Source organism: Callithrix jacchus, chromosome 7, assembly GCF_049354715.1.
Source record: "Callithrix jacchus isolate 240 chromosome 7, calJac240_pri, whole genome shotgun sequence".
Classification (NCBI taxonomy): domain Eukaryota; kingdom Metazoa; phylum Chordata; class Mammalia; order Primates; family Cebidae; genus Callithrix; species Callithrix jacchus.
In genome coordinates, this window is record NC_133508.1 from 89689820 (window position 1) to 89707864 (window position 18045).

The 18045-nt window shown below is 42.5% G+C and overlaps 1 protein-coding gene across 3 annotated transcripts in view; it reads right to left on the bottom strand.

The window, feature by feature from the left end:
* Positions 1-18045, bottom strand: part of ZFYVE9 (zinc finger FYVE-type containing 9) — a 216541-nt gene that overhangs the window by 43193 nt on the left and 155303 nt on the right. For all 3 annotated transcript variants that reach the window (XM_035251494.3, XM_035251492.3, XM_035251493.3), the window contains one exon: positions 8908-9012. In XM_035251494.3, coding sequence (XP_035107385.3) covers positions 8908-9012 — 105 coding nt within the window. The remainder of the gene's footprint in view (positions 1-8907; positions 9013-18045) is intronic.

Below are 18045 nucleotides of genomic sequence, written 5' to 3' on the forward strand. Positions count from 1 at the left end.
GCATATTCATGATGGATGTTGTGCTATTTCTTTATAGTCTTCCCTATATTAAATACCTACAGTTAGCTTTAACATTTTTTTAAATCACTTCTTGAGTCTTCACCACTCTAGTTACCTTCTGATAGATTTACTCAGATGCCCTGTACTTCCTAAGAAAATTTAGCTATACTAGAAAGTTAGATATATCCTACAACCGCTTGAAACTGAGAAATTTGTAATACAAGTTCAATCAAAATTAACCAAATGAAGCTGGGCGCAATGGCTCATGCCTGTATTCCCAGCTCTTTGGAAAGCTGATGCAAACGGATATCTAAGGTCAGGAGTTTGGGACCAGCCTGGCCAACATGGCAAAACCCCGTCTCTACTAAAAACACAAAAATTAGCCAGGCATGGTGGTGTGCACCTGTAACTCCAGCTACACAGGAGGCTGAGGCAGGAGAATTGCTTGAATCTGGGAGGTGAAGGCTGGAATGAGCCAAAATTGCACCACTGCACTCCAGCCTGGGCAACAGAGTGAGACTTCATCTCAAAAAACAAACAAAAATAAAAATTAACCAAATGAACGATCTGAATGGTAAAAATGAAAACAACAATAGCCTAAAATTTACCAGGCTAATATACTACACTAGTTATTTGACACATGATTGAAATGTCACAAAACTTCATAATATGAGCATACTCAGATTCCAGAAAAGAGATTAACCCACTACGGTAATATAGCTAGTAATTAAAAAATCAATCCAGCTAGGTGCAGTGGCTCACACCTGTAATCCCAGCACCTTGGGAGAGGCAGGCAGATCACCTAAGGTCAGGAGTTCAAGACCAGCCTGGCCAACATGGTGAAACCTGTCTCTACTAAAAATATAAAAATTAGCTGGACATGGTGGTACACACTTGTAATCCCAGCTACTCAGGAGGCTGAGAGAGGGGAATTGCTTGAATCCGGGAGGCGGAGGTTGCAGTGAGCCGAGATTAGGCCATTGCACTTCAGCCTGGACAACAGGGTGAGACTCCATCTCAAAAAAAAAAAAAATAGCCAGGCATGGTGGTGCATGCCTGTAATCCCAGTTACTCAGAAGGCTGAGGCAGAAGAATCGCTTGAACCTGGGAGGCAGATGTTGTAGTGAGCCAGTATCATGCCACTACACTCCAGGGTGAATGACAAGGGCGAAACGCCATCTCAAAAAAAGAAAAATCAATCCAAGGTCTATTTGATTCCAACATCTCTTTGTCTTTCACTATGGCTCATCAGTTTTCTGATCTTAAACAAACATATTAAAAAACAGTCATGGCTGGGCACAGTGACTCAGGCTTATAGTATCAGTACTTTAAGGAGGCCAAAGCAGGAGGACTGCTTTAGCTCAGGAGTTCAAGACCAACCTGGGTAACATAGTGAGAACTCATCTCCACAAAAAATTTCAAAATTAGCTGGGTGTAGTAGTGTGCACCTGTAGTCCCAGCTATTTCAGGGGCTGAAGTGGGAGAATCCCTTGATTCTCCAGGAGGTGGAGGCCACCAGTGAGCTACGACTGTATCACTGCACTCCAGCCTGGGCAACACAGCGAGACCGTATCTCAAAAAAGAACAATGACAACAACAAAAAACTAGTCACATATTAGGAAATGCCACAGAGGTAATTTTAGTTTTACTGTTCCATGAGACTTCAGTATTTAAGTATATGTACCAGCTACGCCAGTGATCTGGTTACATACACAATGTAAACAGACAGAAACACATACAATTACTTTAACTCATCAGCCACAAAACAAATTGGTAACTGTTAAAGTCTACAAAGCAGTGGTTAAGAGTAGGGACACCAGAATCAGACTGCCTGGGTTTGATGGCAGCTCCACCATTTGCTAGCTGTGTGATCATGGGCAAGTTACTTAAGTTCTCTGTGTCTTTTTTTTTTTTTTTTTAAGAGATGGGGTCTTGCTATGTTGCCTAGGCTGGCCTCAACCTCCTGGGTTTAAGTAATCCTCCCACCTCAGCCTGTAGCTAGGACTACAGACATACACTATGGCACCCAGCTAAGTTCTCTGTATCTTAATTTCCTCATCTGTAAAAAGGTGCTTAGCATACTCATGTCCCAGAGTTAGTGTAAAGATACATATATGCTTAGAATAGTGCCTGGTACATACTAAATAATATTTATTATGAGCTAATACAAAGGGGAAAATAATCTCATTATAAGAACACTAGGCCCGGTACAGTGGTTCCTGCCTGTAATACGAGCACTTTGGGAGGCTGAGGTGAGCAGATCGCATGAGCCCAGGAGTTCAAGACCAGCCTGGGCAACATGGGGAGATCCCATCTCTTTTTATTTATTTTCTATTTTTTTCACTGATAAAGCTTATAATATCCCATATCTACTAATAGAAAACTTGGCCTGGCATGGTGGTGTGCGCCTGCCTGTAATCCCAGCTATTCAGGAGGCTAAGGTGGGAAGATCACCTGAGCCTGGGTTGCAAAGGTTGCAGCGAGCTGAGATCCTGCCACCACTGCACTCCAGCCTGGGCACAGAGTGAGAGGAAGACTCTGCCTCAAAAAAAATTTATACACACACACACACACACCATATATATATATATATATATTTATATGAGCCAGGAGACATTAACCAACAAGGATCTTTAATGGCCTTGACAACAGATTAGAAATTTTATATACAATGCCTATTTCATTTATTTAAATTTCCATACTGTCAGAAGTACTATCTTCTAGCTTTCTAATCTTAAAGTCTTTCCTTAGTCCCTCCCTCATTTTCCACATAGCCACCAAACTCAGTTTTCTGAAATTCTGCTTTCATTAAGTCATTTTTTCTGCTTACAAACCTATAAAAGCTCTTTACAAATTGTCATATTAAAATCTAAATTCCTCTGAGTAGATTTTGAAGCCAGCAGTCTTAGTGCAACTTCACATCCCACAAGGCCATCAGTCTGCTTTAACCTCCTCTTTGCTAGGCAGTTTGTTGTCTCCCATTTCCCTACGAGATATGCTCCTTCCCTTCCTTTGTGTAGGCTGGTATCTATCCCCCTTTTCACTTAAGGTCTTTTCTGTGGGGTTTTTTTTTTTTTTTTGAGGCAGGGTCTCACTGTATCTGGAGTGCAGTGGAGAAATGTCGGCTCATTGCAGTCTCGACCTCCTGGGCTCAGGTGATCCTCTCAACTTAGCCTCCCAACTAGCTGGGATTACAGGTGTATACCACCATGCCAGGCTAATTTTTTGTATTTTTTCTAGAGATGGGGTCTTGCCATGTGCTGATCTCAAACTCCTAGGCTCAAGCAATCTGCCCACCTTGGCCTTCCAAAGTGCTGGGATTACAAGCGTGAGCCACTGCGCCCAGTCTGCCCTTCTCTTTCTAATGCCTATGATAATGAATAATCAGTCATCATCCATTTCAAATCTTTCACTTATCTAGTTATTTGGTGAATATTTATGAATATTCCTACATACAACATGTTGCTATGTTAGGGATTCAGGGTCAATAAGAAATTAAGAAACATTCTTGTCTATTCTATTCATCAGAGATCTACTTTCTCTGTACCTTTAGTATACGTACAATAAATTTCACCACTTGTTTTCATACTGTTTTATCTATATAGTTCTGTTTCATGTCTTCATTCAACAGATATTTCTTGCTCACTCACACCGTACTAGGGTGGTTGCTAATGATACCTGTGGTATAAAAGACAGACATAGTCCCTCGTGGAATTCACAGTACAGTAGAAAAAATAGACACTCAACAAGGAATTACAAATGTACTGATTATTAAAAATAGTATGCATAGAATTCTAGGAATGCATATAATAGAGAGTGTTACCCCATTTGAGAGTCAAATGAAAGTACATTTGAAAAAAATGTCATTTACTGTGACATCTAAAAAAGGAGTGTGTCAGGTGGGGGTTAGGCAGGTGAAGTTTAGGGGAAATATGCATCAGTAAGGAACTAGCTCTGCAAAACCCATGAAGCAAAAGAGCATGCAATATGGGCAATAATAAGAAAGACTATGAGTATAAATATAAAAAATAAATGAGAGGAAAAGAATAATATTGTGATTAAATAAAATGTATAAGAAAATTATGGCTGGGTGTGACGCCTGTAATTCCAGCACTTAGGGAAGCCAAGGTGGGAGTATCACTTGAGCCCAGGAGTTCAGGATCAGCATAGGCAACATGAAGAAATCCTATCTCTATAAAACAAAAAAAATACAAAAATTAGCTGGGTGTAGTGGTGCATGCCAGTAGTCCCAGCTACTTGGGAGGCTGAAGTGGGAAGATCACTTGAGCCCAGGAGGTCGAGACCACAGTGATCCACGATTGTGCCACTGCACTCCAGCCTGGGCAACAGAGTGAGACCCTGTTTCCAAAAATAAAAAGAAAGAAAAGAAAAGAAAAAACAAATTACTTTTTCAACTATAAAGTGGAATTATTAGACACAACACAATTTAGCTGTATGAGATTGTGAGAGATAAAATTATGTTGAGGTAAAATAAAAATTTAACTAGTAAGAAAATTCAGTTTGCTAAATCAGGAAAGAAAAATAACTGATACATAATCCATAAAACAAAATCTAATAAATGACAAGAAATACAGTTATTCTTTTAGAACAAAGGATTTTGAACCTGTACACCATAAATGGAGGCAGCAGAGTTCAGATAAAAACAGGTAATATGAATAAGACCTATTGTTGTAAATGTGTCCAGTCAGTAATGAAATAAATGCGGGGACTAGGTACAGTGGCTCACGCCTGTAATTCCAGCACTTTGGGAGGCCAAGGTAGGTCGATGACCTATGGTTAGGAGTTTGAGACCAGCCTGTCCAACATGGTGAAATCCAACTTCTATTAAAAATACAAATATTAGCTGGGTGTGGTGGTATGTGCCTATAGTCCCAGCTACTCAGGAGGCTGAGGTGGGAGAATTATTTGAACCCTGGAGGCGCAGGCTGCAGTGAGCCAAGATTGTGTGCCACTGCACTCTGGCCTGGGTGACAGAGCAGGACTCTGTCCCCTCAAAAAAAAGGAAGAAGTAGTAAATATGAGGGCCTCTTAGCTTTTACAGATATACTTGTACAAACAAAATTTCTAAACACATAGCATCACCTTGCAAACATCAAGAAAATCAATATATGTTATTTGCTTGGGAATGACATCTGATCCCCTAACTGTTGCAGGATCCTTGGGGTGTTGCTTTTCTGGCTACAAAGCTCTGTGGCCAGTGGTGCCTTTGCCTAAGTTTGGCTCAGGACTACTGGGCTTCTTCTGTCCACTTAACCTGGCAGGCTACACTAGGCTTATTCTACCAGCCTGGATCCCATGCCTGCCAATGGTGAACCGGGAGTGGAGCAGCAAGGAGTGTGTGAGCAAGCAACCATGGAGGCCAGCCACTGCACACAGCCAGACATGCTGGCTGCTGCAGTGGGACAGGTAGCTACAGGTGCTGGCACAGGCACTGGCTCTCTGCAAGGTTGCAGCTGAACCAGGTACACTGCAAGCAGCTTCCACAGCTGCCACCAGGAAATGTGGTGGCATCCAGATGCTTGGAGACTCCAGGAACTGCAGGGCCCCAAACAGGGAATCACAGCCCTGGCTTGGGGAGCTCCCAAGTCTGGACTACCCAAAGGCTTCAGCTTTTCTCTCCTTCTCTTCACTTCTAATGTGGCAATCAAGGGGTATGTTTCAGCCTTGTTGGTGTCACAGCTCTTACCCTCCACAGACAGGTCACCACATTGAGTGTTCAGTGCTCAGCAGAGAGGAGGCCCTGGAATGGGAAGCTTCTCTCTACAGCTGGTTGTCCCAACGTCTACAGGTCTCAGCAGATAGGAGACCCTGGAGTGGGTAACTCCTCTCTGCAGTTGGTCATCCCAACATCTGCTCAGCTCTGGCTAAGCCCGAGGCTTTTATAGGCCTCAGAGGAGAGGGAGTGTGCACCTAATTGTCCATGGGTGGCCATGGGCAGACCCAGAAAAGGTACAACATGTTCCCGCTACCATCCATGGGACTGGCAGCCTGGTCCCCCAGCCTTCAGGCCCTTCCATTGGTGTGTCAGCACTGCCCCAACTTTGCTCTGAGACTGGACTGAGTGCTGATGGCAGAAAAAAGCCAGGCAGCAGGAGTAGGCATTTCCAAGCCTGTGAGGGAAGGGGGCCTTCCCAAGCCCCCAAAAATGCAAGGATGCCTGGGCCCACAGCCACAAGTTGGGTAGCTGTAGCTGAGCCTGGGAGGGAGGGACTCCTGCCTGCTCCGTGGAGCAGAAGGCCCAGGTCTGCAGCCACAACTTGGGTGGCTGCACCTAGGGAGCTCCCACCCCACCAACTTGGAAGGGGTGGGGCTCCCACCTGTCCCTGGCTCCTGTGGGATCCAGACTGTGCAGCCCTGGCAGCACCTCGCTGCTGCAGCCACCATGATGGCAGCAGCTGCTACAGACGGGCTACTGACGCCGTAATTTTACTAGACAGCAAACTCTCAGAAAGCAGGCATAATTTTTTTTTTTTTTTGAGACAGGGTTTCGCTCTTTTCGCCTAGGCTGGAGAGCAATGGCAAGATCTCGGCTCTCTGCATCCACCGCCTCCTACGTTCAAACAATTCTCCTGCCTCAGCCTCCTGAATAGCTGGGATTGCAGGGGCCCACCACAAGGCCCAGCTCATTTTTGTATTTTTAGTAGAGATGGGTTTCACCATGTTGGCCAGGATGGTCTTGAATTCCTGACCTCAGGTGATCTGCCTGCCTCAGCTTCTCAAAGTACTGAGATTACAGCCATGAGCCACCGGGCCCGGCCAGCAGACATAATATTCTTACTCTCATCCTTATATTTCAAATCATAGAACATATTTAAAATCTGAGAAATAAAATAGGTTTTCAAAGCACAATCTCTAAGATTGCACTACTGCACTCCAGCCTGGGCAAACAGACCAAGATCTGTGAACTACACATAGTTCACTTTAAGGTTTTGGCTCCACCTACTCTCATCTATTACTCCTTGGTATTCCAAGCCAGGATTATCTAAATGCTGAAGACTGCTAATTGTATCCCAGAAAAAAGTAAGCACACATTCTAGCTACTGTTTTCTAATATCCTAAAAGAAAAACAATCATATAGGTAAAAGCATTGACATAGGTCATTTTCATAATAATACTGAGAACTGAGCTAAAAAATTCAATAAAACACCTGTGTGATTCTAAGTGCATACCAAGTATATAATGTTTATTCCATGCATGAATGATTTAGTGGCTGAATGAAGAAAAAAAGAAAAGTAAAAAGAAAGAAAAGGAAGGAAAAATTATTTTATACATAAAAATCTGGCTGGGCACAGTGGCTCAAGCCTGTAATCCTAGTACTTTGGGAGGCCAAGCTGGGTGGATCACCTGAGGTCAGGAGTTCAAGAAGAGCCTGGCCAATATGGTGAAACCTCATCTCTACTAAAAACACAAAAATTAGCAGAGCTTGGTGGCAGGTGCCTGCAATCCCAGCTACTCAGGAGGCCAAGGCAGGAGAATCACTTAAACCCGAGAGGTGGAGGTTTAGGTGAGCTGAGACCCCGCCACTGCACTCCAACCTGGGCAACAGAGCGAGATTCCAAAGAAAGAGAAAAGAAAGAAGAAATCTAGGCCGGGCGCGGTGGCTCACGCCTATAATCCCAGCACTTTGGGAGGCCGAGGTGGGTGGATCACTAGGTCATAAGATCAAGATCATCCTGGTCAACAAGGTGAAACCCCGTCTCTACTAAAAATACAAAAATTAGCTGGGCATGGTGGTGCGTGCCTGTAGTCCCAGCTACTCGGGTGGCTGAGGAAAGAGAACTGCTTGAACCCAGAAGGCGGAGGTTGTGGTGAGCCGAGATTGTGCCATTCCACTCGTCTGGGTAACAACAGCGAAACTACGTCTCAAAAAAAAAAAAAAAAGAAATCTAAGAAATAGTGGAAGAAGAATTCTCACCCTAATAAAACAACAAATTTTAATCATTATTATATCAAACTAAGTTTCAAAATAAAATCTCTTTAAAAGCCCAATAATTATCATGAGACATTTTAGAACAGATTTTTTAAATATTTAAATTCAAAAAAGACTTCACATGCAAATAAGCAAAGAATATTTATATAATTCTGTTAATATGTGTATAGTATGTACGGTTTCACTTTAGTTACAAAATACATCTTAATTCAAAATGAATCATTTGCTTTTGAAACCTTATTTAAAGCCATTTTGAGACTTATGCTAAACTGTGCTTAACTATTAAGAACAGTTAAAAATAATAAATATTTGGCCAGGTGCGGCAGGTTATGCCTGTAATCCTAGCACTTTGGGAGGCCAAGGTGGGGGGGATCGCTTAAGGTCAGGAGTTCAAGACTAGCCTCATGAACATGGTGAAACCCCATCTCTACTAAAAATACAAAAAATGAGCCAGGCATGGTGGCAGGTGCCTGTAATCCCAGCTACTCAGGAGGCTGAGGCAGGAGAACTGCTTGAACTCACGAGGCGAGATTGTAGTGAGCCATGATTGCACCACTGTACTGGGTGAAAAAGTGAGACTCTATCTCAATAAAAAAAAAATTTTTAATAAAAAAATAAGTAAACAAATAAATCTTTATAGAAGGGGGAACATTTTTTAAATCTCACCACTAATATTACAGATACAAGGCTAATTTCATGCCCTGATCAAAATGTAAATCTAACACTAACTATCATAACATCAAAAGGTAAAATAATACAACTAATGACCAAATAAGTCAAAATTTGACATCTTGCCTTTCTGTAATGAAATACCCCATAACTGAACTAAGCCATATAATATTATGCACTGATGTCATTGTTAATTAATTATAAATAAAATTTATACATAACCATGCAGTTTTCACCTTCACTCATGTTTTCAACTATGAAAAATACACCTTCATGGTATATCTTACCTCATTGTATCTGTTGCTGGGAATTTTGATGCTGGTTTTCCGAACTTCCATATCAATCACCAAACCTTGAACTACTGGCAAGGTATACTGGTAATTTCTGAAGTCCTGGGACAAAGCAGATTGAAGCAGAATAAATTAATTCATCAATGGTAGGGTTTTATTTATAGTAATAAAATTAACACAAATGGAAAGAACATCAATATTGAAAGATCCTATTTATTGAAATAATAATAAGATGTATAATGAAAGCCCCACTGTACGCATTACAGCTCTTTACTCTTTAAATTCTTATAAGTAAATCAAACATTATCATATACCTCTTACATACATTAAAAAATATTTTTGAATGTTTATCCTACTTTACCAGCACTTAATATTTTCTATATTTATTTGTTAACTGTCTGTCTCCTCTCTCTAAGAGGAAGCTCCAAGAGAGTATAAACTCTCAGCTGTTTTGTTCTTGCTATATCCTTAAAGCCTGGAACATCTTAGGCACTCAATGAATATTTGTAAGGAAACACATACACCCTAACACACCATCTATCCAGTATGGGTGAAACAAAATGAGCAAGAGTGATGGAGTCAAGGTCAAAGTAATAGCAAATGGCTGATTTCATAGATTCTTTTTTTAAAGACAGGGTCTCGCTATGTTGCCCAGGCTGGAGTGCAGTGGCTATTCACAGGCATGATCCCACTACTGATCAGCACGGGAGTTTTGACCTGCTCCATTTCCAACCTGGGCTGGTTTACCCCTCCTTAGGCAAGCTGGTGGTCCCCCGCTCCCGGGAGGTCACCATATTGATGCCGAACTTAGTGCGAACACCCGATTGGCATAGCGCACTACAGCCCAGAATTCTTGGGCTCAAGTGATCCTCCCACCTCAGCCTCCTGAGTAGCTGGGACTACAGGCACATGCTATCGCGCCTGGCGATTTCATAGGTTCTTATAGGTCACCATGAGTACTTTTTCCTTTAGGAGGCTTTCCATTTTCACTTGTTCTAACAGATCTGACTTCTTGGTAATGAATAGGTGGTAAGGGAGGAAGAATAGAAGAAAAGAGATCAGATAAATACAATAAAAGCAATCCAGGTAGGAGATAATGAGAGCTTAGACCAGGATGTTAACAGTTTATTTATTTATTTTTTATAAACAATTTATTTTTTTCTAAAAAAAAGACGGGGTTTCACCATGTTGGTCAGGCTGGTCTTGAACTCCCGACCTGAGGTGATCCGCCCGTCTTGGCCTCCAAAGTGCTTGGATTACAGGCGTGAGCCACCACACCCAGTCTATTTATTTATTTTGAGATGACTCTCCCTCTATCGCCCAGGCTGGAGGGCAATGGCACAATCTTGGCTCACTACAACCTCCCTCCAGGATTCAAGTGATTCTCATGCCTCAGACTCCCAAGTAGTTGGGATTACAGATGTGTGCCACTATGCCAGGCCAATTTTTGTAATTTTAGTAGAAGCGGGGTTTCACCGTGTTGGCCAGGCTGGTCTTGAACTCCCGACCTCAGGTGATCCACCTGTCTCGGCCTCTCAAAGTGTTAGGATTACAGGTGTGAGCCACTACACCTAGCAGGGATGTTAACAGTTTAAAAAGTGGTAAGTTGTCAGTTTCTAGATGTATGTATATATAAATACATACACTTACACACACACACACACACACACACACACACACACTTTTTTTTGAGATGGAGTCTCTCTCTGTTATCCCCACTGGAATACAGTGGTGCAATCTCGGCTCACTGCATCCTCCGCCTCCTAGGTTCAAGTGATTCTCCTGCCTCAGCCTTCCAAGTAGCTGGAATTACAGGCACGCACCACCAGGCCCAGCTAATTTTTGTATTTTTAGTAGAGATGGAGTTTTGCCATATTGGCCAGGCTGGTCTCCAACTCCTGATCTCAGGTGATCCGCTCACTTCGGCTTCCCAAAGTGCTGGGATTACAACGTGAGCCAAATATATCTGTTTCTAGATATATTTTAAAGGAAAAAACAGATAATATTTGCCACCATGGATATGGAATGTGAACAAACAATAAGAATTAAAAGTGATTCTAAATTTTATAGCCAAGGCTACGAGAAGACTGGAACTGTCATTTACTGAAATGTAGGATATGATGTGAGATGGAGGGTATTTCTAAGTAACTTGACTTCATTTCTTGCAGAAAAACCTCAATAATATTGATATCCAGCACCCAACAGGTAAAAATCACAATGTCTGGCAACGAATAAAAAAGAAGCATGAAAACACAGCTCAAAATCAGGGGGGGAAAAAAAAAAAATCAACCCATGGAAACTGAGCCAGAACTTACACACAATGTTAGAATTACCAAAATAATAGCATTATAATAGTTATTATAATTGTCTTCTACATGTACAAAATGTTAAGCAGAGACATAAAAGATCTTAAAAGACCCAAGTGAAACTTCTAGAGATGAAAATTACAGCATTTGAGATTTTTTAAAAGATTGATAAGGCCGGGTGTGGTGGCTCATGCCTATAATCCCAGCACTGGGAGGCCTAGGAGGGCAGATCACCTGAGGTCGGGAGTTCGAGACCAGCCTAGCAACATGGTGAAACCCCATCTCTACTAAAAATACAAAAAAATCAGCCAGGCGTGGTGATGTGTGCCTGTAATCCCAGCTACTTGGGAGGCTGAAGCAGGAGAATCACTTGAACCCAGGAGGCAGAGGTTGTGGTGAGCAAAGATTGTGCCATTGCACTCCAGCCTGGATGACAAGAGCAAGACTCTGTTTCAAAAGAAAAAAAAAAAAAGATAGCAGCTTAAACATTGCAAAATAAAAGATTAGTAAAATTGAGAGCACAGCAATAAAACCTATCCTAAATAAAACAGAGAAAAAAAGACTGAAAAAGAAATAAAAGGAACATTAGAGAGCTGTGAAACAATTTCAAGCAGCCTGATATATATGTAATTGGAGTAATCTTCAGGGAGAGAAGTGGATGAACAGAAACAGATGAAAACTATAAACCCATTGATCTAAAAAAAACATTCAATGAATCCCAAGTACGGGAAACATGAAAACTAGACTACAACACATTAAAATCAATTTGCTCCAAACCTGTGATTTCAAAAAGTTTTTGAAACCAACCAGAGAAAATCAGGTACAGTGGCTCATGCATGTAATCCCAATACTCTGGGAGGCTGAGGTGGAAGGATAGCTGGAGCCCAGGAGTTGGAGACCAGCCTGGGAGACATAATGAGACCCCGTGTGCATAAAAAATAAACAAAATTAGCTGGGCGTAGTGGCATGCACCTGTAGTGCCAGCTACTTGGTAGGCCAAGGTGGGGAGATCACTTGAGCTCTGCAGGTCAAGGATGCAGTGAGCCGTAATTGTGCCACTGCACTCCAACCTGGGCAACATAGTGAGACACTATTTTTTTTTTCTTTTGAGACGGAGTCTTGCTCTGTAGCCCAGGCTGGAGTGCAGTGGCACCATCTCTGCTCACTGCAACCTCGGCCTCCCAGGTCCTGGTTCAAGCAATTCTTCTGCCTCAGCCTCCCAAGTAGCTGGGATTACAGGCGTGAGCCACCGTGCCCAGCAGAGGCCCTATTTCAAAAAAAATAAGAAAAGACAACAAGAAGAAAAGAAAATATTTTTATGTAGAGAGGGACAAAGATGAGAGGGAAAACAATGCAAACCAGAAGACAGTGGAGCAACATCTTAAAAATACTCAAAGAACAAAACTTGGGCTGGGCACAGTGGCTCACACCTGTAATCCCAACACTTTAGGAGGCCGAGGAAGGTGGATCCCTTGAGCTCAGGAGTTCATGACCAGTCTGGGCAACATAGTGAAACCCTGTCTCTACTAAAAATACAAAAACTAGCTAGGCGTGGTAGTGCACGCCTATAGTCCCAGCTACTCGGGCGGCTGTGGTGGGAGAATCACTTGAGCCCAGGAGGTGGAGGTTGCAGTGAGCCATGATCGTGCCACTGCACTCCAACCTCGGTGAAAGAGTGAAACTCTGTCTCAAAACAAACAAACAACTCAACCTAGACTTCTCCATTTAGCAAAAATATCTTCCAAATATGAAGATCAAATAAAGATGTTGTCAGAAATATGAAAGCTAAAAGAATTCAGCAGCAGAAAACCTAAATTGTAAGAAATACTACGGGCAATCATTTTGGCAGAGGAAAATGACACCAGATGAAAATACAGTTACACAAAAGAATGAAAAACACTGGAAATGGCAACTAGATGGGTAAATCTACAAGATTTTTTTTCTTATTGTTTTCTCTCTAGAAGACAGTGACATCACTAGATGTCATCTATTAACATCAGCAAGACGGCTGACTGGAGTTGCCTGGCTCTTGCTCCCCACTAGTCAACAAAAGGGACCAAAACTACTAATAAACAACTATATTTCAACTGAAGTGGCTGTGGAAGTATGCTGCAGAGCACCAGGGGAGTGCTGAAATCCCTGTGGAGGAGCAGATGCCCTAGATAGTACTATAGAGAGGGGAGTGAAGCACTCTGCCTCTGCCTCACTGTCTCCCTGCAAGGAGTGGCCTGGAGTAAGGAAGGACTACTTCTAATGTGGAAAGGGTAATCTGGGGACCCATGGTCCCCATGACCACTGCAGCCACCTGCATTCCTTGCTACAGGAGAGTCCTGCAGTCCTCACAAGCCCTGAATCCAGTTTGTAGTTGCCTGCAGTTCACAGTACTACACTGCCCCAGAGTTGGAGCCCATGTCATACACCTCCCAGTCCCCATTCCCAGTCATAGCATGGTACCATCTTGAAACTGGATCCACTGCTAGAGTGCATCCTACCTGAGGGCCAAATGCCACTCCATCTCTCCATCTCTGAGGCCCCACTGTCAGTCCACCACACACACGTATCTATAGCACCACCATCCAGCTGCTAAGAGCTTAGGCCCAACAGAATGAGGGCATTGAACTCACATGGGACCTCCCTGCCCCAGGGAACAGGCAGACCTGCAAAGTGGAGAAACCAACACATAGCTGGCTGGCCTGCTGTGCCAAGCCAGACAAGCAGCCCCAGCACAATAAAGGCCGTATGCAACAAACCCATAGCTAACATCATACTGAATGGGAACAGTGGAAAGCTTTTCCTCCAAGATCAGAAACAAGACATGGATACCCATTTTAATCACTTCTATTCAACATAGTCCTAGCTGGAGCAATTAGACAAGAGAAAGAAATAAAAGGCATCCAAATTGGAAAGGAGAAAGTCAAATTGTGCTTGTTTCCAAATGACATGATCTTATATGTAGAAAACCCTAATGATGCCACCAAAAACGTATTAGAGCGAATAAATTCAATAAAGTTGTAGGATACAGAATCAGTATGCAGAAATCAGTAGTTTTTGTATGCTAATAAAAAATAAAACAATTTCATTTACAGTAGCTACAAAAAAAGATACCTAGGAATATACTTAATTAAGAGGTAAATTATCTTTACAATGAAACCTATAAAACATTGACAAAGGAAACTAAAGACAATATAACTAATGGAAAGATATTCTACATTCATGGATTGGAAGAATTAATACTGTGAAAATGGCCATACTACCCAAAGCAATCTACAGATTCAATGTAATCTCTATCAAAATGCCAATGACATTCTTCACAGAGACAGAAAAAAAACCCTAAAATTTTTATAAAACCACAAAAGGCCTCAAATGGCCAAAACAGTCCTGAGCTAAAAGAACAAAGCTAGAGATATCATACTGCCTGACCAAATCTACTACAAAACTGTAGTAGCCAAAACAGCATAGCAGTGGCCAAAATAAACACATAGACGGAGAGAGTACAGAATAGAAGGACTACGAATAAATTTGCACACTTACAGCCAACTGATTTTCGACAAAAGGTGCCAAGAACACACACTGGGGAAAGGATCTCTTTAATAAACAGTGCTTGAAAAAGTGGATATCCACATGCAGAAGAATGAAACTAGACCCCTACCTCTCCCCATATATAAAAATCAACTAAAAATGGATTAAAGACTTATACATAAAATCCAAAGCTATGAAACTATTAGAACAGGGGAAATGCTTCATAATATTGGTGTAGGCAAGGAATTTTTCGATAAGATCTCAAAAGCACAGGCAATAAAAGCAAAACTAGACAAATGGAATTACATCAAACTAAAAAGATTTTGCAGAGAAAAGGAACCTATTAGTAGAGTGAAGAGACAACCTACAAGAGAAAATATCTGCAAACCATACATCTGAAAAGGAGTTAATATCCAGAACAAACTTAACCTAACAGCAAAAAGACAAATAACCAAATTAAAAAATAGGCAAGGCTGGGCATGGTGGCTCATGCCTGTAATCCTAGCACTTTGGGAGGCCGAGGCGGGTGGATCACCTGAGGTCAGACCAGCCTGGCCAATATGGCAAAACCCCGTCTCTACTAAAAATACAAAAATTAGCAGACATATTGGCGCATACCTGTAATCCCAGCTACTCAGGAGATCAAGGGAGGATAATCACTTGAACCTGGGGTGGTGGGGGGTCACAGGTGGCAGTGAGCTGAGATCACACCATTGTACTCTAGCCTGTGCAACAAGAGCAAAACTCTGTCTCAAAAAAAAAAAAAAAAAGGCAAAAGGCACTTTGGGAGGCTGAGGTGAGCAGATCACTTGAGGTCATGAGTTTGAGACCAGCCTGGCTAACATGCCTCTCTACTAAAAATACAAAAATTAGCTGGTCATAGTGTTGCATGCCCGTAATCCCAGCTGCTGGGGAGGCTGAGGCACAAGAATCACTTGAATCCAGGAGGCGGGGGTTGCAGTGGGCCAAGATTGTGCCAATGCACTTCAGTCTCAGTAACAGAGCAAGACTCCATCTCAAAAAAATACATAAAAATAGACCCGGCGTGGTGGCTCACGCTTGTAATCCCAGCACTTCGGGAGGCCGAGGCGGGCGGATCACCTGAAGTTGGGAGTTCAAGACCAACCTGACCAATATGGAGAAACCCCGTTTCCACTAAAAATACAAAATTAGCTGGGCACAGTGACGCATGCCTGTAATCCTAGCTACTCAGGAGGCTGAGGCAGGAGAATCGTTTGAACCTGGGAGGCGGAGGTTGCAGTGAGCTGAGATGGCGCCATTGCACTACAGCCTGGGCAACAAGAGCAACATCCTGTCCCAAAAAAGATACATAAATAAAATAAAATTTAAAAAAAAGATTAATTAATTAATAATAATTTCTGATTCCATAGTCAGGCGTTATCAGCAGCTCACCCATGAGATTCTGGAGCCATCACATGAAGAGGATTTTCCATGTATACTCAGAATTCTCAGAATTCTTGTAGCCTACATTAAATATCAGATACTCCCTGTCTAACCTGGAGGCATAGGTGCCTAAAGAAATCAAGACTCTAGGGCCAGGTGGTTCATCCCTATAATCCCAGCACTTTGGGAGCCTGAGGTGGGTGGAAATCTTGAATCCAGGAGTCCAACACCAGCCTGGGCAACATGGCAAAACCCTGAAAATACAAATATTAGCAGGCTGTGGTGGCAGGCATCAGTAGTCCCAGCTACTCAGGATGCTGAGGTGGGAGGATACACTATACAATGTATACACGTACTGAGGCATCAAAATGTAGCCCTTAAATATGTACAATTATAATATGTCTATTAAAAAATAACAATTTCCCAGCTACTCAGGAGGCTGAGGCAGGAAAATTGCCTGAACCCAGGAGGTGGAGGCAGTGAGCCGAGATCATGCTGTTGCACTCCAGGCTGGGCAACAAGAGTGAAACTCCGTCTCAAGGTGGGGGGGGGGGAAGCATTTTGGCTGGGTGAGGTGGCTCACACCTGTAATCTCAGCATTGGGGGAGGCCAAGGTGGGCGGATCACCTGAGGTAAGAAGTCAAGACAGTCTGGCCAACATGGTGAAACCCTGTCTCTACGAAAAATACAAAAAATTAGCCAGGAGTGGTGGAAGACGCTTGCAATCCCAGCTGTTTCAGAGGCTGAAACAAAACTGCTTGAACCCAGGAGGCAGAGGTTGCAGTTAGCAAAGATTAAGCCACTGTACTCCAACCTGGGTGACAGAGTGAGACTCCATCTCAAAAAAAGAAAAAGAGAAGAAGTATTTTTTCATGAAAACTACTGAACTTCGAATTGAGTTTGTGACCTTCTTGCCTAGGGATGCCCCCTAATCCCATTAGGTAGGTAGGTAGTTCAACCAGGGCAAGGTAGTTTATCAAAAACAATGAGCTTTGCGACCGGGTGCAGTGGCTCATACCTGTAATACTAGCACTTTGGGAGGCTGAGGCGAGTAACTCATTGAGGCCAGGAGTTTGAGGCTAGATAACATGTCAAAACTCTCTCTACAAAAAACACAAAAATTAGCTGGGTGTGGTAGTGCACTCCTATAGTCCCAACTACTTGGGAGGCTGAGGCACAAGAATTGCTTGAGCCTAGGAGGTAAAGGTTGCAATGAACTGAGACCAAGCCACTGCATTCCAGCTTGGGTGATAAGAGACTGTGTCTCAAACAAAATAAAACAAATAAACAAAAAAAATTAGCTTTGCTACTTTGAAGGAGTTTACTTACTATGGAACACTGTCAAAGTGGTAACTTGGTGATTATCAAAAAGGGAGGCCAAGTAGCTTGATTAGCTTGAGTTCACCAAACCTGTTTGGGGCAAGTTCTGGGAGGTGAGACAACCATAGGGAGCTTCATAAACTGTCCAAATATCCAGGATTGATCTTAGTCTGTGCACACATGCAGCAGAGGCCTTAGTGGACTCAAGCCAACCCATGTTCTTGGCCAACAGAGTCAGAACCTGTGCACGTGTGTAGGAGACATGAGAGAGCCCAGGAGAAAGAAAAACAATGAAGTTTAAATTCCAGTCCAAATTCAGATCTATCAGCAGAGAGCAGTAGCCTTACTGGCTTAGGGTATCTAAGTACAATCTCTGACCAATCTTTGCTTGGATAGGAACCTATATAAACACAAGAGAAATTCATACAATGCCAGTCTTAAAATAAAAATAAGACAGAATGCTAGGTGATTTATTTATATATTACTTCTAGTCCTCACAATAATTCTGCAAGATCAGTTAGACAGTAAGTATATAATCAGGTGCTGGAATCCTGTACCATTTCACTTTATGTTTGCAAGAGAAGGG